The sequence below is a fragment of the Apodemus sylvaticus genome, chromosome 20, assembly GCF_947179515.1.
Source record: "Apodemus sylvaticus chromosome 20, mApoSyl1.1, whole genome shotgun sequence".
NCBI lineage: Eukaryota > Metazoa > Chordata > Mammalia > Rodentia > Muridae > Apodemus > Apodemus sylvaticus.
This window is the reverse complement of record NC_067491.1, coordinates 4,872,145-4,893,875: the sequence shown is the minus strand read 5'-3', so window position 1 is coordinate 4,893,875 and position 21,731 is coordinate 4,872,145. Positions and strand designations below refer to the sequence as shown.

The following is a 21,731-nucleotide window of genomic DNA, read 5'->3' as shown; positions in this document are numbered from 1 at the left end:
AAGTGATATCATGAACCCACAGTATTTATCATTTATATCCTCAAAAAAACCTTATTTCCTCAGCTCTTCCCTCCCTATCCTAAAGCGTAGGGACGCAGGTCCCACCCTTTTTTAATCCTGCACCCTGGTTTCAGTTTCCTTTCCCTAGTAGGCTCGGTTCGGGTAAATCAGCTGCTAGAATTCCTGGCGAAGACCTTAGTTGGGCTCCGCCCCACTCAGGGACGGGGGCGGGCACTAATATCTCTCCACCAATCACTGAAGTCGGCGGTGTGGTTACAAGCAGCTTGTCCCTCCCAGCGCTGGGTGGGGTTGTGTCTCAGCCAATGACAGTGCCACACGGGAAGGGTGTGGCCAAGCCTCCATTCGCCCCACAGAGCCCGGAACGCCGAGAGTCCACAGCCGGGTGACCCATTCTGCCCTACGCGATCTGGGTCCGCCAGAGTCGGGGAAGGGTGGGAAACGGGTCCTTGAGCCGCTTGGAGGATTGGAAGTTGCAACGGGAGCACTGGAAGGAGCAGCACTGGACCCTCAGAAGGTACAGGCCCCGAAGGGCTGTGCGGAGCGGGACGGAGGTGCCAGCCTGTTCCCGGGAAGGGCTGCTGCCCCGGGTGCAGGTTTCTTCTCTCTGGCTGAAGTCGAACACCCTGCAGGATGCTGCACCGCTGCATAGCTCTACTTCTCAACCCGGTCAACTTCCTTTCAAAACTCCCCCGCAACCCTTGCAGCTGCTATATGTACCCGTTTGTTCCTTGTCATAAGCCAACGCTTTAACCTCTGCTCTGCGAAATCTGTTTATTTATTTGTTTGCTTCCTTATTTTTTTTTAAATGTGTGTGTATGTCGTATCTGTGTAATACATGCATGTCTGAATTAGCCAGAGTTAGATGGTTGTGAGCAGCCATATGGGGGCTGGGAATCGAACCCAGGTCCTCTGGAAGGACAGCCAGCGCTTTTAATCACGGAGCCATCTCTCCAGGTCCTTTGCATAATTTTTGGTCCTTGCCCAAATAAATAAATAAATAAATAAATAAATAAATAAATAAATAAATAAATAAGGCATCCTTAATTGTTATGTATGTGTGTATAATATATTCGTATGTATTACATATAAAGCCCTGGAAGGTGAGACTGCTTGCTTAAGGTTACACACAAAGTCTAGTTTATTTCAGAAAAGCTTATGCAGTGCAAAACTTATGTCTGAGTTGAAGCTAACTAAAGGAAGTACTGCTGGGCGGTGGTGGCGCACGCCTGTAATCCCAGCACTCTGGGAGGCAGAGGCAGGCGGATTTCTGAGTTCGAGGCCAGCCTGGTCTACAGAGTGTGCTCCAGGACAGCCAGGGCTACACAGAGAAACCATGTCTCCAAAAACCAAAAAAACAAAACAAAAACAAAACCAAAAAGAGTAAGGTTTTTATTTTTTCTTTTGATTTATTCTTCTCTCATACAATACATCCTGACCACATCTTCCCTTCCCTCTACTTCTCCCAGTGCTCCCCACCTCTCCCCAGATCCACTGCTCCTCTCCTGTCAGCAAAGAGAAGGTCTCCCAGGGGTTACACCCAAACGCTGTGTGGCACAAACCTTCAGATCAAGGCTGGCCAAGGTAACCCAGAGCAAGAAGGGTCCCAAGAACAGCCAAAGGAGTCAGAGACACTCCCCTCCCACTTTAGGGCTTCCACAAAAGCCCCCAAGCTAAACAACCATGACATATTTGCCGAGGACCCATCTCAGAGTGTTGCAGGCTCCGTGACTGCTGCTTCAGACTCTGTGAGCCCCGATGGCCCCTGCCTCGTTGATTGTGTGTTCTCCTGGTGTCCTCACCCCGTCTGCCTCCTACCATCCCTCCTCCCCCTCTTCTGCGGGGTTTTCCCCTCCCCCAACCCCAAATCAGTTAAATGGTTCCTAACGATATTCTGGTATCGGTGCCTACCGGCTTCTGTGGCAGCTGATGAGAGCAAGATAAAGAAGTATTTATGTAATGTATGTGAGCACACTGTAGCTGTCTACAGACTCACCAGAAGAGGGCGCCCGATCCCACAACAGATGGTCGTGAGCCACCATGTGGTTGCTGAGAATTGAACTGAGGACCTGGAAGAGCAGTCAGTGCTCTTAACCAGCCCCCTCCCTTTTTTCGTTTGAGGCAGGGTCTTATGTAGTCTTGGCTGACCTCAAATTCATTAGGTATCTAAGGCCGCCCCCAGTACTCATGTTTCCAAGGGCCAAGTGTTGGTAATATAGGCATATAACACAGGACTTAGCTACTAACACTTTTGTGTGTTTCAAAGTTACCACTAAAATAAAAAGTACCACCTGTTACAACTATTAAATAGTATTCCCTAGAAAAACTGCAGTGAATTATAACAACAATTACTTTTTGGAGAGAAAGCACAAAGGCCAAGATTGGGAGTAGGGCCAATGTAAACTGGTATTTTCTATATTAAAAAAAATTATTTTAGCTCTCTGCCCCTTCTTTCCTTTCTCCCTCTCTCCCTCTCTCCACATGTTCCTGGCCGGCCTCTCTTTTTTCCTCCCCTCCCTCTTTCTCTCTCTCTCTCTCTCTCCCTCTTCTCAACTCCCTTTCCCATGCCCTAAAAACTATTCTATACTAAAAATTAAAAATATTTTATAGCTGCGCAGTAGAGGCACCGCCTTTAATCCCAGCACTCGGGAGGCAGAGGCAGGTGGATCTCAGAATTTTAAGACAGCTTGATCTATAGAGCTATTTCTAGGAAAGCCAAGGCTACACAGAGAAACCCTGTTTCAAAAATAAAAAAAAAATTTTTTATGTGTATGTCTTAGATGAAGTGGAAGTTTCTGGCTGTGTCACATGTTGTGTACACTCACATGTTTTTTGGTGAGTCTGCATCACCTGTTCTGCTTAAGTTTTTTTTTTTTTTTTAAGACTTATTTATTTATTGTATGTAAGTACGCTGTAGCAGTCTTCAGACACACCAGAAGAGGGCATCAGATCTCATTATGGATGGTGTGAGCCACCATGTGGTTGTTGGGATTTGAACTCAGGACCTTCAGAAGAGCAGTCAGGGCTCTTACCCGCTGAGCCATCTCTCCAGCCCCCTACTTCACTTTATTAGGGCTTCTGTTGCTGTGAAGAGATACCATGATCTCAGCAACTCTAATAAAGGAAAATATCTAATTGGGTTTGGCCTACAGTTTCAGAGATTTTGTCCTTTATCTTCATGGTGGGTAATAGGGCAATGTCCAGGCAGACATGCTCCTGAAGGAGAGTTCTACATCTTGATCCAAAGGCAGTGGGAGACTGTGTGCCACCCTGGGCAGAACCTGAGCATATAAGACCTCAGAGCCCGCCCCCATAGAGACATACTTCCTCCAGCAAGGCCACACCTCCTAATAGTGCCGTCCCTATTGGCCGATGGGGGCCAGTTACACTCAAACTACCTCGGTTTATGAGTTTTGCCTATGTGTATTTAGGCAAATACCTGATGGCCTCAGAGGTCAGAAGAGGATACAGATAGATCCCTTGGGACTGGGGTGTAAACAGTTGTGAGTCACCAGGTGAGCACTAGGAATCAAATCTGGTCCTTTAGAACAAGTGCTCTTAAACACTGAGCCAACTCTCCAGACCCTTTTATCTATCTTTTAACCATATAATTGAAACATTTTAAATAAGAACAAAAATCATGGGGCTGGAGAGATGGCTCAGCAGTTAAGAACACTGGCAGCTCTTCCAGAGGTCCTAAGTTCAAATCCCAGCAACCACATGGTGGCTCACAACCATCTGTAATGGGATCTGATGCTCTCTTCTAGTGTGTCTGAAGACAACTACAGTGTACTCATACACACACACACACACACACCACACACACACACACACACATATGGCAGGATCACTTTGACTTCCAGTCCAGCTGGGTTACTGAGACTGTGGATTTGTTTGTGTTTGTGTGGTTTTTATTTATTTATTTATTTATTTATTTTACGATTTATTTATTTATTGCATGTACGTGAGCACACTGTTCCTGGTGTTCTTCAGACACACCAGAAGAGGGCATCAGATCCTATTACAGATGGTTGTGAGCCACCATGTGGTTGCTGGGATTTGAACTCAGGACCTGGAGAAGAGCAGTCAGAGCTCTTAACCGCTGAGCCATCTCTCCAGCCCTGTTTGTGTGTTTTATAAACCAAACAATAAATAAATAAACCATTAGACTGTAGATGATTTGGTTCAGTAAATCGTCCAGCAGAGAACGGTTGTCTTTTCCATTCAGAGCCCAAATGGCGCAGTGGGAGATGTTACAGAACCTTGACAGCCCGTTCTTGGACCAGTTACACCAGATCTACTCACAGAGTATCCTGCCAATGGATGTCAGACAGCACTTGGCCGCCTGGATTGAAGACCAGAACTGGTGAGGGAGGGCTTGGGCATTCAGTTGGCTCCTTCTGAGCACAGCGGGACCTAGAGATGTCCTGGGAGGGGTGGGAGATATCAGAGCAGCAGGTAGTTAGTTCACAGAGCCCCTGTCCCGCGGTCCTCAGGAGTGAAGCTGTGCTAGGCAATGACGATTCCAAGGCCAACATGCTGTATTTCAACATCCTGGACCAGCTGAACCAGTGGAACCACTACAGCTTAGACTCCGATTACTTGTTACTGCAGCATAACTTGCGGAAATTCAACCGGGACATTCAGGTACTTTGGAAGAGCTGGGAATAGTCATGTGGGACTGGTCTTTGAGGATAGGCTGGGCTGCAGAGTCTGGACTTGGGGTCCAGAGGAGTAAAGGACTGAATCTAGATTCGGGGACTGTGAAGGAGGAAAATTACTGGAGACACTGAAGACAGGGTCTGGATTGGCAGGCAGGTTATTAAGGTGGTTAAATGGAACCATGCCTCTGTTTTTCCCTACTTAGACCTTTCCTAATGGCCCTACCCAGTTGGCTGAGATGATCTTTAATCTTCTTCTGGAAGAGAAAAGTATTCTGAATCAGGCCCAAAGAGCTCAAGAGGTAAGGTCAATGTGACACTGACATTTGAAAGCCCCCTGGGACAGCAAGGCACCTGGAGGAGAGTTAAGACTCCTCTCAGACCAGGATCTCCCCCACACTCTGCAGTAAAATTTCAGGGATGGAGACTCTAGAGTTCAGGTGGGAGTGGCGGGATGTGGCCCACACTGATAATTCCAGCACTTGGGCCAGAGAGGCAGGTGGATCTCTGTGAATTTGAGCTCAGGTTGGTCTGCGTAGTGAGTTCCAGAACAGCCAGGGCTATACGCAGAGAAACCCTGTCTTGAAAAACAAAACAAAACCAGATGAACAACCAAACAAAAAAACAAGTCAGAGTTCAAACACGTCCAGAACCTCTTACTTCAGGTGCAGCCCAGGCCAGTCCCCGAAGCAGCAGTGGAGAGCCAGCATCTTGAGATCGAAACTCGCATCCTGGATTTACAGACTGTGGTTGAGGTTGGTGGATGTGGCAAGTGCTGGGCAGGGAGGACTCAGCTTCTCCGCCCTCAGAAGCAGCCTCACGGGGGTCCCATCTCCTTTACAGATGTTGGTGAGATCCATCAGGCAGCTGAAGGACGAGCAGGATGTCTTCACCTTCAGATACACCATTCTCAACCAGAGTAGGTCCACTCAAAGCGGGACAAGGGCAGGGGACGAGCAGTGGCCACCTACAGCCAGCCAGCAGCAGGTGGCACGGCATCAGTAGTCCTGTCATATGTAAGGCGGACAGAGGTGTCGGGTGTGGAGGGTGGACTAGAGATGTAACTGAGGGATGGTGAGCAAGCAAGACAGGGATTGCCTAGAAACTGCTTAGCAGGTTGAGTGGGCTTCTGATCCGTCCAGAGTTTGCCTGTGTCCTTCAGGTACCTGTACTTGGCCTGGTTCTTCCTTCCTCCCCATCCAGCATTTTCTGTTTCTAACTGAGACCCCCAGGGGCAGAAAAGAGCAGAAGGAACCTGCGGTCTGAGTTTTGGTCTCGCTTTTCAGAGAAGACATCGTCTTTGGATCCCCATCAGAGCCAACAGGAGCAGCTTGTGCAGGCGACAATCAACAAAGTGGACAGAATGAGAAAGGTAGGGGCAGGGCACAGAGGGGGGCAGCAGGGAACTGGGGGGGGAGGGGAGCAGCAGGGAACTGGGGGAGAGTGGGGGCAGCAGGGAACTGGGGGGCAGCAGGGAACTGGGGGGAGAGGGGAGCAGCAGGGAACTGGGGGAGAGTGGGGGCAGCAGGGAACTGGGGGGGGAGGGGAGGTGGGGTCAGGGGCAGCAGGGAACTGGGGGGGGCAGCAGGGAACTGGGGGAGGCAGCAGGGAACTGGGGGGGTGGGGAGGTGGGGTCAGGGGCAGCAGGTAACTGGGGGGGCAGCAGGGAACTGGGGGGAGGGGAGGTGGGGTCTGCGGGCAGTAGAGAACTGAGGGGTAGCAGTGGGGTGTCGGGGGCAGCAGGGAAGTGTGGGAGAGTAGGGTCAGGGGCAGCAGAAACCTGGGGGGGGGGAAGGGGTTCAGGGGGCAGTAGGGAACTAGGGTCCAGCAGAGTGGGATCTGGAGACATCAGGGAACTGAGGGGCAGCAGTGGGGGGTCGAGGGCAACAGGGAACTGTGGGAGGGGGGAGGTGGCAGCAGGAAAGGGGGGGAGGTGGCAGCAGGGAACTGGGGCAGCAGAGGGGGGTGAGGGGGACAGCTGGATGATGGGGTTGGTAAGAGGTACTTAGCCCTCATGAGTTCTCTTTCCTAGGAGGTACTGGACGTCTCCAAAGGACTGATTGGCCGATTAACCACCCTGGTCGACCTCCTGCTGCCCAAAGTGGACGAGTGGAAGGTGCAGCAGCAGAAGTCCTGCATTGGAGCCCCGCCACCCGAGCTGCAGCTGGAACAGCTGGAACAGTGGTAAGAAGAAAGACAGATAGATGATGCTTTTCCCCCCCAAACTCATGTACACGGTGCTCCTCCTATACACACAAGTCCCGTATTGACTGTCAGCACAGAAGGGGAACGGAAGGGCAGGAAGGGGAAGGGGAGTAGCAGCAGGTGACGCCCCGGTCTCTTCTGCTGTCCTCCGGCGTGACTGACCGCGCTATTTCTTTTGTCTTCTCAACTCACGGAGGCCTGAGTCCAGCCTGTGCTCTGGTGAAGGAGCAATGGAAAATAATGGGTTAATCCACAGCCACAATCTACCCTCTGTTTTGTTTGCTTTTGAGACAAGGTCTCACTATGTAGCTTTTGGATAGCCCGGAACTCACTGCGTTGACCAGGCTGGCTTTGAACTGACCAGTTCTCCAGCCTCTGTCTCCTCAGTGTTAGGATTAAAGGCATGGACTACCATGCCCACTTAATAAAATAAATCCTTAAGAAAATAAGTAGATTATTATAAAATGTACATTGAAATGACGCCATTTATTTATTTATCTATTTATCTATCTATCTATCTATCTATCTATTTATTTATTTATTTTGGTTTTCTTGAGACAGGGTTTCTCTGTGTAGCCCTGGTTGTCCTGGAACTCACTCTGTAGACCAGGCTGGCCTTGAACTCCACCTGCCTCTGCCTCCCAAGTGCTGAATTACATTGAAATGTTTCTTAATGATTTATTTTTTATTTAGTAGCTGTACAGATGGTTGGGAGCCATCATGTGGTTGTTGGGAATTGAATTCAGGACCTCTGCTCACTCTGGTCAGCCTCGTTCAGTCCGGCTCTGCTTGCTCTGGCCCAAAGATTTTTATTTATTGTTATATCTAAGTACACCGTCACTGTCTTCAGATGCACCAGAAGAGGGCATCAGATCTCATTACGCGGATGGTTGTGAGCCACCATGTGGTTTCTGGGATTTGAACTCAGGACCTTCGGAAGAGCAGTCAGTGCTCTTAACCACTGAGCCATCTCTCCAGCCCTTAATGATTTATTTTTACTTACAGTGGGGTTTTGCCTGCATGTATGATGGTACTGGATCCCCTGGAACTAAAGTTACAGACAGTTGTGAGCTACCATGTAGGTGCTGGGAACTGAACCCAGATTCTCTTACAGAGCAGCCAGTGCTCTTAACCACCGAGCCATCTCTTCTGACACCGTTTCTTTACATTTTCTACCACTGCGTGTGTCTGTATGATGGGGAGGGCACACGTGTGTGTGGCGTGTGTATGGAGCTCAGAGGAGAACTTTGTGGGGTTCTCCACTGCCATCTTTATATGGGTTCCAGGGACACAACCCAGGTGGCCAAGCTTTCCAGTCGAGTACTTTTACCCACTGTGGGATGTTTCAGGCTGCCGGCTTTACGAAAGATGGTTCTGAGTTGAATGTGGTGCTGGAGTCTAGTAATCCAAGTCCTAGAGCAGCTAACACGTGAAAACCAAAAGTTCTCACGTGTTCTGGCTAGTCTGGAGTATGTAGTTGGACCCTGTCTTGAACACACACACACACACACACACACACACACACAAAACCTGGGTGTGAGGAAATTGCTCCATCAGGAACCTGCTTGCTATGCAAGCACAGCACAGGACCCAATATCTCCAGCAGCCACTTAAAAGCTAAGCTAGGCACAATACCAGGAATGCATAACCCCACACCAGTGGGCGGAAATAGGCAGATGCCAGGGTTTGCTGGCCAGCCGCTTAAGCCAAATGGTGAGGCCCAGGTTCAGTGAGAGAGATTGTCTCAGAAGAGGTGAAGAGCAGACAGGCAGTGGTGGCGCACGCCTGTAATCCCAGCACTTAGGAGGCAGAGGCAGGCTGATCTCTGAGTTCGAGGCCAGCCTGGTCTACAGTAAGTTTCAGGATACCCAGGGCTACACAGAGAAACCCTGTCTTGGGTGGAAAAAAAAAAAAGAGGTGAAGAAGAATAGATGAAGAGACTCAGTTCTAGGCTCTATGCACACATGCACGGGTATGTGTCCCTGCACATGCGTGTGTATAAAATAAAATATCATTATGTTAGTAAAACTTGTGTATCAAAGTGGTTTTGCGTTTAATCTTTTAGAGTAAATATTGTTTTGAATACGCTGCTGTGTGCTTCCTGAATTCTGTTTGTTTGTGGCGGGGGTCTCTTGTGTCCCAAGCTGGCCTTGAACTCACTATACAGCTGAGAATGAACTAGTTTTCTTGCCTTCGCCTCCTCAGAGTTGGAAATCCCTGCCCAGGTGATACAGTGTTGGAGATCAGATCTAGGGATTTGTACTTGTCCCACCAAGTGAGCTACATCAATAACCCCTTATGTTTACTTGTTTATTTCTGAGACTGGATCACAGTAGATAACCCAGGCCAGCCTTGAACTCTCAACCCTCCTACTTCTACCTCGAGAGCTCAGTGTTCACAAGGGTGAAGTCACACCCGGGGCTCAAGTCAGTTTCCGACTCTCCTCACCCAAGCCTCTGTGGGGCCCCCGGAACCCTGAACGCGTCTCTCTCCCTGGACTCTGTCGCCCAGGTTGACGGCTGGAGCGAAGTTCTTGTTCCACCTTCGTCAGCTCCTGCAGCAGCTGAAGGAACTCAGTCACGAGCTTCGGTATGAAGGTTACATGTTTGGCCAAGGGGTGGATCTGCAGAATGCACAAGTCATGGAGTTACTTCAGCGTCTGCTCCAAAGGTCTGGTGGCCCGGGAGGCTTCTGTGGAGGAGAAACAAGGGAGGAGAAACACAGGGAGATGGTTGTTACATAACGCAGCAGCAGCTGTTATCTTCCTTCCCACCTCTTCCCTTAGGTCCTTCGTAGTGGAGACCCAGCCCTGCATGACCCAGACTCTCCATCGACCCCTCATCCTGAAGACCGGGAGCAAGTTCACAGTCCGGACAAGGTTGTGTTTGCGAGCTCCTGCCTCATTTCCCCTCCACTGCTGTTGTGCCTTTTCTGAGTGTGCAGAACCTTACTCTCGTGAAGACTTACTCCCCCCCCTTCTAGTTCACCTTCCCCCCCCCGCGCCCCCTTTTTTCCACACCTCTGGCAGTATCCAATCACCTGTCACCCGTTCCCCCCACAGACTGCTGGTGAGACTCCAGGAAGGCAACAAATCACTCAGAGCAGAAGTCTCCGTTGACAGGTGAGCTGAGGTCACTGAGGGATGTGACTAAAACAGCCAGTGGGACAGGCAGGAGGCAGAGGTACCCACTGCACGCACAGCAGGGTTCCCGGTGCTGCCTTCTGTCCATCCATCCATCCATCCCAACTCCCACACCAAGCCCGACCCGGTGCTGCCCAGACTAGTTTCTTTGTCTTTCTTCCTTCCTTCCTTTCTTTCTTTCTTTCTTTCTTTCTTTCTTTCTTTCTTTCTTTCTTTCTTTCTTTCTTTCTTTCTTTCTTTCTTTCTTTCTCTCTCTCTCTCTTTCTTCCTTCCTTCTTTCCTTCCTTCCTTCCTTCCTTCCTTCCTTCCTTCCTTCCTTCTTTCCTTTCTTCTCTCTCCCCCCCCCACCTTTCTCTCTTTCTTTCTTTCGAGACAGTGTTTCACAGTGTTTTGCTGTGCAGCCCTGGCTGTTCTGGAACTCACTCTGTAAACCAGGCTGGACTGGAACTCAGAGATCCGCCTGCCTCTGCCTCTCAAGCAGACTAGTTTCATTGTATCACAGCACCACCAGCCAGGCATGGCCAATGCATCAGACAAACACAGACAGGAACTCAAGAGATTCTGTGTCTCTTCCGCCAGGCCATGCCACGTCTACATGAGCTCAAGAAGGCGGTGTGAACCTAGGTCTGTCTGAACACTTTTACCTCCCAGTGACCCTTTTTTTTTTTCCTCTTTCTTTCCAGGAATTCAGACTTACCAGGGTAAGTGCCTGATGAGGACGTGTACATCCGTGTGACCCGCACAATCACATGTGGGAGTTCACGGGAGACAGTCCCAAATTAAACCTTGTCTCTGGCCCTCCCCAGGGGCTCGTGGACAAAGGGAGAGGGCGAAATCTGAAGTGAAGTGGAATTTTGGTTTACTGCTAAGTCGTATTTATTTTAGTTTTTCTTTTTACACTTTGCTTAGAGAGAGAGAGAGAGAGTGTGTGTGTGTGTGTGTGTGTGTGTGTGTGTGTGTATATATACATTCATAATCAAGAGGGAAAAATATGAAAGTGTGTAAGTCAGAGGACCTCTAGTGGGCTTGTTCTGTCCTTCCCTGCACCACATGGGTCCTTGGGATCAAATTCAAGTCCTCAGACTTGTCCCCAAGCTGAGTCATCCCACTGTCCCTTTTCTGCTGTTTTTAAAACTAACTCTGGGCAGGGCGGTGGTGGCGCACGCCTGTAATCAATCTCAGCACTTGGGAGACAGAGGCAGGCGGATTTCTGAGTTTGAGGCCAGCCTGGTCTACAGAGTGAGTTCCAGGACAGCAAGGGCTACACAGAGAAACCCTGTCCTGGGGAAAAAAAGGAAAAAAACAAAAAAAAAAAAACAAATCCCAAAACAACAACAACAACAAAACCAAATACAATAAAAATAAAAATAACTCTGAGCAAGCCATGGTGGAATACACCTTACGTTTCAGTACTTAGGAGCATGGGGCAAGAGAATCACTGAAAATACAAGGCCAGCCTGGGCTACACAAAGAAGTGAGAGAGAGCAAAAGAAAGAAAGATACTTTTCTCTCTCTTTTTTTTTTTCTTCTTTTTCTGTTTTTCAAGACAGGGTTTCTCTGTGTAGCCCTGGCTGTTCTGGAATTCTCTCTGTAGACCAGGCTGGCCTCAAACTCAGAAACCCACCTTTGCCTCCCAAGCGCTGGGATTAAAGGCGCGCCCGCCACCACTGCCCCGGCTGAGAGAAAGATACTAACGCTGCTCTTTATCTCCCTGTATCCTCTTCCTGGAACAGCTTCCGGAAGTTCAACATTCTGACCTCAAACCAAAAAACCTTGACTCCTGAGGAGGGCCAGAGACAAGGCTTAATTTGGGACTTCGGCTTCTTGGTAAGAAGGGCTGACAGAATCGGTGTCTAGTCTGGAGGAGCGGGAGCTGGGGCATTTCCAGGCCGTGGCCTCTGGGTTCCTTCCTTGGCATTGTTTTTTTTTTTTTATTAATTTCCAGACGCTGGTGGAGCAACGCTCTGTGGGTGCAGGAAAGGGCAACAACAAGGTAAGGCTGGTGGTCCCGGAGCAGTGAGCGAGCAGTGAGCGAGGGACTCACCAAGGGAAGCGAGTCTGATCACTGTGACCCAGCAGGGGCCGCTGGCCGTGACCGAGGAGTTACACATCATCAGCTTCATGGTGGAGTACGTGTACCAGGGTCTGACGATGAAGCTGCAGGTGAGTGAAGGGAAGGGGGGGGGTCGGAGGGTGGGGGATAGGGGGTGGGGACGAAAGGGGCCGCGGATGTCTGCAGTTACAAACATCCCGGTTCTCCACCATGACTCCTGTCTTCCTCCCAGACCGACACGCTCCCCGTGGTGATTATTTCTAACATGAGCCAACTCTCCATTGCCTGGGCATCCATTCTCTGGTTCAACATGCTCAGCTCAAATCCCATGGTAGGAGGAGGAGGGGGGGGAGGAGGAAGGGGAGGAGGAAGGGGAGGACGGGGAGGAGGAGGAGGCGGGCGGTCGAGCAGGGGCGGGGGCAGAGAGGAAGGGAGGCTTGGCCAGAAGGGCTGCTTCTGAGCCGGCTCACCCCCAACCCTGCAGAACCAGCAGTTCTTCTGCCAAGCCCCGAAAGCCCCCTGGAGTTTGCTGGGGCCTGTGCTCAGCTGGCAGTTCTCCTCTTACGTCGGCCGAGGCCTGGATTCTAAGCAGCTGGGCATGCTGAGGAACAAGCTGTTGGGTACAGTTTTCTTTCGGCCTTGGCTTGCCCCTGCCCCGAGTCCTCGGCGTGGCCTTGGCCTCCTTCAGTCATCTGTCTGTGACTCTGGTCCACAGGAAAGAACTGCAAGGATGCACTGCTGTCCTGGGGAGACTTCAGCAAGGTAGCAGCCTGCAGCCTGTGTCCCGCTAGTCCCCGGTCCAAGCACTGGCCCACCTCCACCCCTCCCCACACCAAGGGCAGCTGCGCATCCCTTCCTGCCTCTCTGTTCCCCTTTCAGCGAGAGAGCCCCCCTGGCAAGATCCCTTTCTGGACCTGGCTGGACAAAATTCTGGAGCTGGTACATGACCACCTGAAGGATCTCTGGAAAGATGGGTAAGGCCTGGCTTTGTTTTCCTCGACTGGGCTCAGGACTGAACTTCGAGCGCCTCCTGGTGGCCAAAGGGAGAGACAAGCCACAAAAACAATGCAAGGCCCCATGGGTAATTGCAGTTGTGCTCGGTATTTGTCAAGCATCCACTGTGTTGCCGAGCCTGCCGGGTGCTTCCGTTCATGCAGTCCTTACGACCACACTGAGTGCGGAGTACTTCCACCTTCAGTTCCATGAGGAGACCCAGACTTAGAAATTGGGAACTAGATCAATGGGCAGAATTGGGGAGAGGGGACAGGGCGGGGAAAGGTGTGTCAGTCTGTCTGTGTTTGTCCTGTGGCTCTGGCTGGCGGTCCTAGAACTTGCTGAGTAGACCACACTGGTCTGTCTGCCCTTGCCTGTCTGCCTCCCAAGCGCAGGAATTAAAGGCATTCGCGCCTATGCCCAGCTCTATTTTATTTCTGTGTATTTATTTTGTGTGCAAGTGTGCGTGCGTGTGGAGATCAGAGTATAGCTTACAGGGGTAGGTTCTCTCCTTCCGCCACGTGGGTCCTAGAGATTGAACTCTCAGGCTGGCCGGAGGGACCTCTAGCTGCTGAGCCATCGCCTCACCCTTCACCGGTGCTTTTCTCCAGTCTGTCCACCGAGTCCTCGAGGACCCGGACTTGGGTCTGACGGACTTTGTCTGCTCCAGGCGCATCATGGGCTTTGTGAGCCGCAGCCAGGAACACCGACTGCTGAAGAAGATGATGTCTGGCACCTTCCTGCTGCGCTTCAGTGAAACGTCTGAAGGGGGCATTACTTGCTCTTGGGTGGAGCACCAGGATGACGGTCCGTACCCTCCCGTACCATTCTTGCAATCTGCTTTCTGCCAGGCACCCCACACACACTCCCACCCTTTTGGCTTGAGGGGTGTTGTCTGTATGGGAGCCTAAAAGGGGGCGGAGCCTAAAGGGGGCGGAGCCTAAAAGGGGGCGGAGCCTTAAGGGGCGGGGCCTAAAAGGAGGCGGAGCCTAAAAGGGGGCGGAGCCTAAAAGGGGGCGGAGCCTAAAAGGGGCGGAGCCTAAAGGGGGCGGAGCCTAAAAGGGGCGGAGCCTAAAAGGGGGCGGAGCCTAAAAGGGGGCGGAGCCTAAAAGGGGGCGGAGCCTAAAAGGGGGCGGAGCCTAAAAGGGGCGGAGCCTAAAAGGGGCGGAGCCTAAAAGGGGGCGGAGCCTAAAAGGGGGCGGAGCCTAAAAGGGGCGGAGCCTAAAAGGGGGGCGGAGCCTAAAAGGGGCGGAGCCTAAAAGGGGGCGGAGCCTAAAAGGGGGCGGAGCCTAAAAGGGGGCGGAGCCTAAAAGGGGGCGGAGCCTAAAAGGGGGCGGAGCCTAAAAGGGGGCGGAGCCTAAAAGGGGGCGGAGCCTAAAAGGGGGCGGAGCCTAAAAGGGGGCGGAGCCTAAAAGGGGGCGGAGCCTAAAAGGGGGCGGAGCCTAAAAGGGGGCGGAGCCTAAAAGGGGGCGGAGGAAAGCCCGGGCTAGACTCACTTCTTGTCCACAATATGTCCTTCAGATAAAGCCCACGTCCGCTCCGTGCAGCCTTTCACCAAGGAAGTGCTGCAGTCACTCCCTCTGACGGAAATCATCCGCCACTACCAGGTTCTTGCCGAAGAGAACATCCCTGAGAACCCACTCCGCTTCCTCTATCCCAGAATCCCTCGGGACGAAGCTTTTGGGTGCTACTACCAGGAAAAAGGTTGGGGTTGTTGACATACAACCTTTCTATAATCAAAATTTTCTCGGATATTGATAGATCAGGCTCCCTCCTTTCACACACAGGGCATGTTTGTGTACAGTGCGCGCTCGTTAATAAGGAGGTAACCTTGTCAGGACCGTCTTGCGCTAGGGCGACTTTGACCTGTGTGACCAACTCATTGATCTCTCCCATCTCCTGTCTGTATCCCCACAGTTAATTTTGAAGAACAGAGGAAATATTTGAAACATAGACTCATTGTGATCTCTAACAGGTGAGACACAAACCCTTCACTGGGAATCCGTAATTCCAGTCCCTTCCCTCTTCTCCCCGCTCCCTAACTCACCAACCTCTAGTGTTTTCCCCTTCGATTGCTCCTCTCCCATGGTTTCCTGCTGCCATCTTTTCCTCTGTCTCCCTGATAGTGATGATCACAACCGTTCCTGTTCACAGGACCCTTCCTGATGACAGAGTACTAGATTGTCTGAAAAAAAATCTGTTGAGTCCTTGTGAGGACTCAGTGGAGTAGGTAACAACAATGGTGGCCATTCTTATTAGAAGCGTGTTATTTGCTGGGTACTGGATTGCCTGTTAATTCAGGTGATTGTTGTTTTTGCTGTGAACTTTCTTAGTTTGATTTATTTAATTGCAGTTGATCTGGTTTCTGCTTTTATTTTGTATGCTTTCAGGGCTACGTTATTGTCTATACCACTGTTGCAAGATTTTCCCTTTCTTTTAAGATTTATTTTATTTTAATTATACATATGTGTCTGTGTGTCTGTGTGTGTGGGGGGTGCAGAACAGGATTTTCTATCTCCAGGATCTGGAGTTACAGGCAATTGCGCGCTGTCCAGTGTAGGTGCTTGGAATTGAACTTAGGACTTCTGCAAGAGCAGAATTCTCCTCAAGGTTTGCTTTTAGAATTTTATTTTTTAAGTTGTTGTTTGGTAGATACCTTTTTTTAAAAGAAAGATTTATTTGGGGGCTGGAGAGATGGCTCAGCAGTTAAGAGCACTGACTGCTTTTTTGAAGGTCCTGAGTTCAAATCTTAGCAACCACAGGGTGGTTCACAACCATCTGTAATGAGATCTGACGCCCTCTTCTGGTGTGTCTTGAGACAACTACATTGTACTTAGGTATAATAAATAAATAAATCTTAAAAAAAAAAAAGAAAAAAGATTTATTTGTTTAATTTATATGAATACACAGTTGTTCTCAGACACAACAGAAGAGGGCATCGGATCCCATTACAGATGGTTGTGAGCCACCATATAGTTGCTAGGAATTGAACCCAGGACCTCTGGAAGAGCAGTCAGTGCTCTTAACAGCTGACCCATCTCTCCAACCCTCTTTTAGAATTTTATAATTTCAAGTTTTATGTTTAGGTCTTTGATCTCTTATGTGTAAGGTTTTTTTTTTCTTTAAGGGTTTTTGTTTGTTTCTTGGTTTTTTTCCTCAGGGCAGAGACAGGTTTCTCTGTGTATGCCTGGCTGCCTTGAACTCTCTCTGTAGACCAGGCTGGTCTCCAACCCACAGAGATCTGCCTGCCTCTGTCTCCCAAGTGCTGAGATTAAAAGTGTGCACCATGATGTGCTGCTTAAAATGTATTTTTATTATTTGTAATTGTGGCTATGTGTGTGCATGGGTACGTACTTCTGTGTGTAGGCACCTGTGGGACCAGAGTCCTCTGCTCTGAGAGGGCCGGAGCCCTGGAGTGGACTTACAGGCAGTTGTGAACCACCTTACAGGGGTGCTGGGAACTGAACATGGATCTTCTACATTTCCATTCAGCGGTATGCACCCTTCTCTCAAGCCCCCTGTGTTGATTTTAAATCGTATTTATTTCTGTATGTGAGTATGTGCGTGTGCACATGTGTATGCATGCCACAGCCCATGTATAGAGGTCACTGAACAATTTGCAAGAGTTGGTTCCTTCTTTCTACTGTGGGTCATGGGATTGGACTCAAATTGTTAGGTTTAGTAGTAGGTGCCTTTACCTGCTGAGCTATTTTTTTCTGGCTTCATGATTTTTGTATGTGGTAGAGGATACAAATCTAGTTTAATTCTTCTGTAAATGGATTTCCAGTATATTGAGGAGGCTGTACGGTGTGTGTGTGTGTGTGTGTGTGTACTTGGCACCTTCATAAAAAACTAGTTAGCTCTAGTTCATGGATTTATTTCTGGGTCTGCATTCTGTTTCCTTGGCCACATGTCTGATTTTATGTTGGTACCATGCTATTTTGGTTACTATATCTTAGTATTATTTTATTATGTGAGCTGTTGTTTTAAAACAGGGTCTCATGTACCTCAAACATACTATACAGCTATGGCTGGCTGCTTCTCCTGCCTCTGCCTCCCAAGGACTGGTATGACAGGCAGGTATCGCCATGCCTAACCTCCAGCTGTACTAAGGGTTTTTTGTGAGTGCATATAAAGTGTGTTTCTGAGGAGAGTGGCATTTGGTAGAAGTTGAATTAAATTTATAAATCATTTTGGGTGATACCTAGAATCCTCTTGCCTCTGTTTTTATTTTTTTTAAGATTTATTTATTTATTTTATACATATCAGTACACTGCCATTGCTCTCTCCAGACTTGCCAGAAGAGGGCGTCAGATCTCATTACAGATGGTTGTGAGCCACCATGTGGTTGCTAGGAATTGAACTCAGGACCTCTAGAAAAGCAGTCGGTGCTCTTAACTGCTGAGCCATTTTTCCAGCCCCCTCTTGCCTCTATTACGTGCCGTCGTTCCCACTTCTGAGGGCCAGAGAGGCAGCTCAGCAGTTAAGAGCAGCTGGCTGTTCTTGTATAGCACCTGGGTTCAGTACTTAGCACCCACAAGGTAGCTTACAACCATTCAGCATCGGGGGCTCTCTTCTGGCCTCCACATATACCAGGCATGCGTGGTATACATACGCACAAGCAAAATACTTGTACACAGAAAATAAAAAATAAAGTTCAAAAACTGTAAATGATAACCTGAGATTTACCCAATCAGTAAGTGAGAGGATTCAAATCCTAAGAAGCCTGATTTCAAGGCCAGATGCCTCTAATGCCAGTGCTTGGGAAGTAGAAGGCAGAAGTTCCAGTCTAGCCTTGGCTAGGTAGAGATTTGAAGGCTAGCCTGTGCTACATGAGACTCTGTCTCCTAAAATCTTACGATAACCCCCCCCCTTTTTTTAACCACTTTGCACCCCACCACCACAACCAAGTCAGAGAATCTCACTGTGTAGATTAGTTTCTTTTCTTTTCTTTCTTTCTTTCTTTCTTTCTTTCTTTCTTTCTTTCTTTCTTTCTTTCTTTCTTTCTTTCTTTCTTTCTTTTCTTTCTTTCTTTCTTTCTTCCTTTCTCTCTCTCTCTCTTTTTTTTTTTTTTGTTCTTTGGATTTGGTTTTTTTCGAGACAGGGTTTCTCTGTATACCCATGGCTGTCCTGGAACTCACTCTGTAGACCAGGCTAGCCTCGAACTCAGAAATCCGCCTGCCTCTGCCTCCCAGAGTTTGAGTTTCAAACTCAAAGAGATCTGCCTGCCTCATCCTCCTGAGTTCGGGATTAAAGGCGTGCACAAGTGCACCCGGCTCTCTACCACTTTCTCAGGGTAGACGCGCAACCTCTGCTTGCTCTGTGACCCTGACTTTATGTCACCCACTGAGTCTTGTCCCGCTGTCTGTCCTGGCACACCTAGACAGGACGAGCTGCAGCAGCCTCCAGAGCTCAAACAGGATCCAGAGTTGTTAGAGCTGGATGCAGAGCTCATGTCGGCGATGGAGTTAGCACAAGACCTGGAGCTGGGCTCGATGCTGCAGACAGGGCTGGACCTGGGCACAGAGCTGAAGCTAGAGCCCACACTGAATGCAGCCCCACAAATCATGCTGGAGCCAGACCCAACACATGCACTGCTGCAGTTGCCAGAGCCAGATCTGCCTCAGGACCTGCAGCAGCTGAACATGGCTGATATGGCAAGTAAGTGATCTCTCACCATTGCCAAAAGGTGAGCTTCAAGTTCCTCATTCGTTTCCTGGTGATTCCTTTTGTTAGGAAATGCAAGGGCCTCCCCAGTCCTACCCTGGTCCTCCATTTCCCCAGAGCCCCATCAGCCCCAGAGTGTACCTTTCCTGCCAAAGTCGGGATCAGAAGAACTTGGGATCAAGGCCTGATGTTTCTCTCTCTGTCCTCTAGTCTTCAGAAATAACATAAATATTGAAGACATCATGCCCAACGGTGACCCGCTCTTGGCTGGCCAGAGCACCATAGAGGAGTCTTACATGTCCTGCCCCAGCCATTTTGACGTGGATGGACCCTTGATAACTTCTGAGGACTAGGAGCTACGTTTCCGTTTTGTCCCTCCTAGCTCCCACATCAGGAAGTTGCTTCCAAAAATGAGAAATGAGGTCTGCTAAGCTGGGTTAGCCACGAACTTTGGAGTAAGAGGTAAAAGCCTAACATGGTTTCAAAGGCGCACCAAAGAGTCAGAGTAGACCCTGGCCATGGTCTCTCTAGGATCCCGAGGCTGCGTGCCACGCTGGAAGACGCAGGAGTCTTGGGGGCCGGTCAGGACATTTGGGAGGTCCTTAGCGGGTCTGAGGCAGTGGTGTCTTTCCAGGTTGGAACGACTTTAATGTTTTGATAATTGGCTAAGTTGGTGGGAAGCAACATGGGGTCTTTGTGGGGAGCTCAGACATGGATGGAATTTTGTCCTTCCTCCTCCATTGCTACGATGGGTCCTGTGGAACCCAGACCCTTGCCAGGCAACCACGGTGACACTGAGCACAGCCGAGTCCTTCAGTTCTCTCTTCCAGTTACCTCAGAGACCTGCCTGAGGTAACCTACCTTTGCTCCCGACTCCAGTTCTAAATTTCCTTCTCTTCCTGTAGAGGCTGAGAGCTGTCTGCTTCAGCCCACCATGTGAAACAGAAGAACTGCTAGCTGGGCCCTTGCCGTGCTCAATCCCCGCCCCACCCCCAATGTAATCCTGACACTCTAATGAAGATGTGAAGCTTTGCTGCTTTAGGCCATCTCTGCCTCCCCCAGCACTTGAGAGGGAACACCCCTGGAGGTTCGAGTGGTTTCTGAGCACTTGGGAATTACTCCTTATAGTATTCAGTAGAGCTCAGAGTTTGAAGAGAACTTAGCTATTTAATAAGAGGGCATCGCTTTTTTTTGGTACAGTGTTTTGTTAACATGAAAGAAAAAAAATAACTTTTTTTTCTATCCCTCAGGGGTGACCTGGGCAAGGACCAGGTTCCTTAGTGTCAGAGCCTTGAAGGTTTATGAGACATTTTTATGTCTTAGCCATTATCAGGGAGCCCAGGGGGCAGTTGCCGCCGCTTTAAGGTGTGCTTGTGGTACAACTTGTGGCAAATGAATGTGAGGACTTGTGCTATAACTGTTTTCTTATCTGCTGCATCAGAACAGTTCAGGAAGGGGTTAGTAATAACTCGGGGGGGGGGGGGGCAGTGCCACGCCCAGCAGGAGCCAACCAAGAACCGAGGAGGAAGATGCACACAGGAGCAGAAGCTCAAGGAGCCAAAACCAAAAGTGGTGAGAAAAAGGGACCCAGCCAATGGTGAAATTAAGAAATCCAGCAAAGGGGGCTGGAAAGATGGCTCAATGGGTAAGAGCACTGACTGTTCTTCCAAAGGTTATGAGTTCAAATCCCAGCATCCACATGGTGGCTCACAACCATCTCTTTATGGATATAAAGAGATCTAATGCCCTCTTCTGGTGTCTGAAGACAGCTAATAAATCTTTAAAAAAAAAGAAAGAAAGAAAGAAAGAAAGCAATCCAGCAAAGGGCTGGAGAGACGGCTCAGTGGTCAAGAGCACCAACTGCTCTTCCAGAGGTCCTGAGTTCAAATCCCAGCAACCGCAGGGTGGCTCACGACCATCTGTGATGGGATCCAATGTCCTCTTCTGGTGTGTCTGAAGACAGCAATGATGTACTCATACAAACAAGGGCACAGTGCATTGCGGGACCACGAGAATGGTACTGTGTCTTTCTGCTCCTTTGGAAGTCCCCTGGGCTCTCTGCTGGGCCGTCTCCCACTGCCCACGGCTCTCACCGCCCACGCCCACGCTCCAAATAGTTAGAGTGAACTGTTGTTCTGGAGTCCTTCGTACAACGTAATAAATTTTTGTTAAAACAACAACAAAAATATTGTGGAAGTGTCTCTTCTCTAAACTTTCGGAGTTTCTGTTCCCGAAAGCCGTTCCTCAGAGACAGAGAGGCAGGCAATGTACAGGCATTAGTCATCAACTGTGGCTTCCCTCAACCCCACTCCAGGACATTTCTGTTGTCTGTCCTTCCTTCCTTCCTTCCTGCCTTCCTGCCTTCCTTCCTTCCTTCCTCTGTTTGACACAGTGATTTATGTCCCTTGGACTGTCTAGAGAAGGGACAGGCATATAGCTTCCATTATTACTGAGTTTGGTAGCAAAGTCAAGACGTAAACCTGGACCTGCCCAGGCCGGTGCCTGTAATCCCAGCATTTGGGAGGTAGAGGCAGGATCAGGAATTTAAGGCTCAGCCTAGGTTACATATTGAGTTCCAGAACAGTCTCAGATGCAAGAGTCCATGTCTCTAAAATAAAAAATAAACATGATCCAGGCATGGTTTAATCCTAGCACTTAAGAGGCACAGGCAGGGAGATCTCTATCAGTCCGAGGCCAGCCTGGTCTACAAAGCAAGTTTCGGGACTGTTAGGGCTATTACACAGAGAAGCCCTGTCTTTAAAAAACAAACAAACAAAAAAGCCCTGACTCTGACTCCATGCCCCATGTACACCTTTCTTTTGTTTCCCCCCCCCCCCCCCAGGCAGGGTTTCTCTGTTTATCCCTGGCTGTCCTGGAACTCATTCTGTAGACCAGGCTGGCCTCAAACTCAGAAATCTGCCTGCTTCTGCCTCCTAAGTGCTGGGATTGAAGGCGTGTGCCACCACCCCCACCTGGCTCAATTCTTGTTTTG

The 21,731-nt window shown here is 49.5% G+C and overlaps 1 protein-coding gene and 1 long non-coding RNA gene across 3 annotated transcripts in view; one reads left to right on the top strand and one right to left on the bottom strand.

Moving 5' to 3' along the window:
• LOC127670470 (uncharacterized) overlaps positions 1–21,731 on the bottom strand; it is a 215,795-nt gene that overhangs the window by 140,252 nt on the left and 53,812 nt on the right. The window lies entirely within an intron of this gene.
• On the top strand, positions 356–20,925 carry Stat2 (signal transducer and activator of transcription 2). 2 transcript variants are annotated; one of them, XM_052164926.1, is made up of 24 exons: positions 356–535; positions 4,247–4,384; positions 4,515–4,665; positions 4,886–4,981; positions 5,345–5,434; positions 5,523–5,598; positions 5,966–6,051; positions 6,712–6,863; positions 9,396–9,554; positions 9,670–9,762; positions 9,946–10,005; positions 10,710–10,727; positions 11,760–11,853; positions 11,972–12,019; positions 12,106–12,189; positions 12,312–12,410; positions 12,564–12,699; positions 12,795–12,841; positions 12,959–13,053; positions 13,743–13,879; positions 14,594–14,776; positions 14,990–15,047; positions 18,456–18,733; positions 18,950–20,925. In XM_052164926.1, the coding sequence occupies exons 2-24, from the start codon at positions 4,254–4,256 to the stop codon at positions 19,090–19,092; spliced, it is 2,514 nt and encodes an 837-aa protein (XP_052020886.1). In that variant the 5' UTR covers positions 356–535; positions 4,247–4,253; the 3' UTR covers positions 19,093–20,925. The 2 variants fall into 2 exon arrangements, with proteins under 2 accessions (XP_052020886.1, XP_052020885.1); XM_052164925.1 differs by having other exon boundaries at positions 12,103–12,189.

What these genes read in the sequence shown, in the direction of transcription:
- Stat2 (XM_052164925.1), top strand. Translation starts at nt 4,254, where the DNA reads ATGGCGCAGTGGGAGATGTTACAGAACCTTGACAGCCCGTTCTTGGAC. An exon ending in AGGCCCAAAGAGCTCAAGAG is followed by an intron (nt 4,982 to 5,344) that starts GTAAGGTCAATG and finishes CTCTTACTTCAG; the next exon opens with GTGCAGCCCAGGCCAGTCCC. An exon ending in GGTGGAGCACCAGGATGACG is followed by an intron (nt 13,880 to 14,593) that starts GTCCGTACCCTC and finishes TATGTCCTTCAG; the next exon opens with ATAAAGCCCACGTCCGCTCC.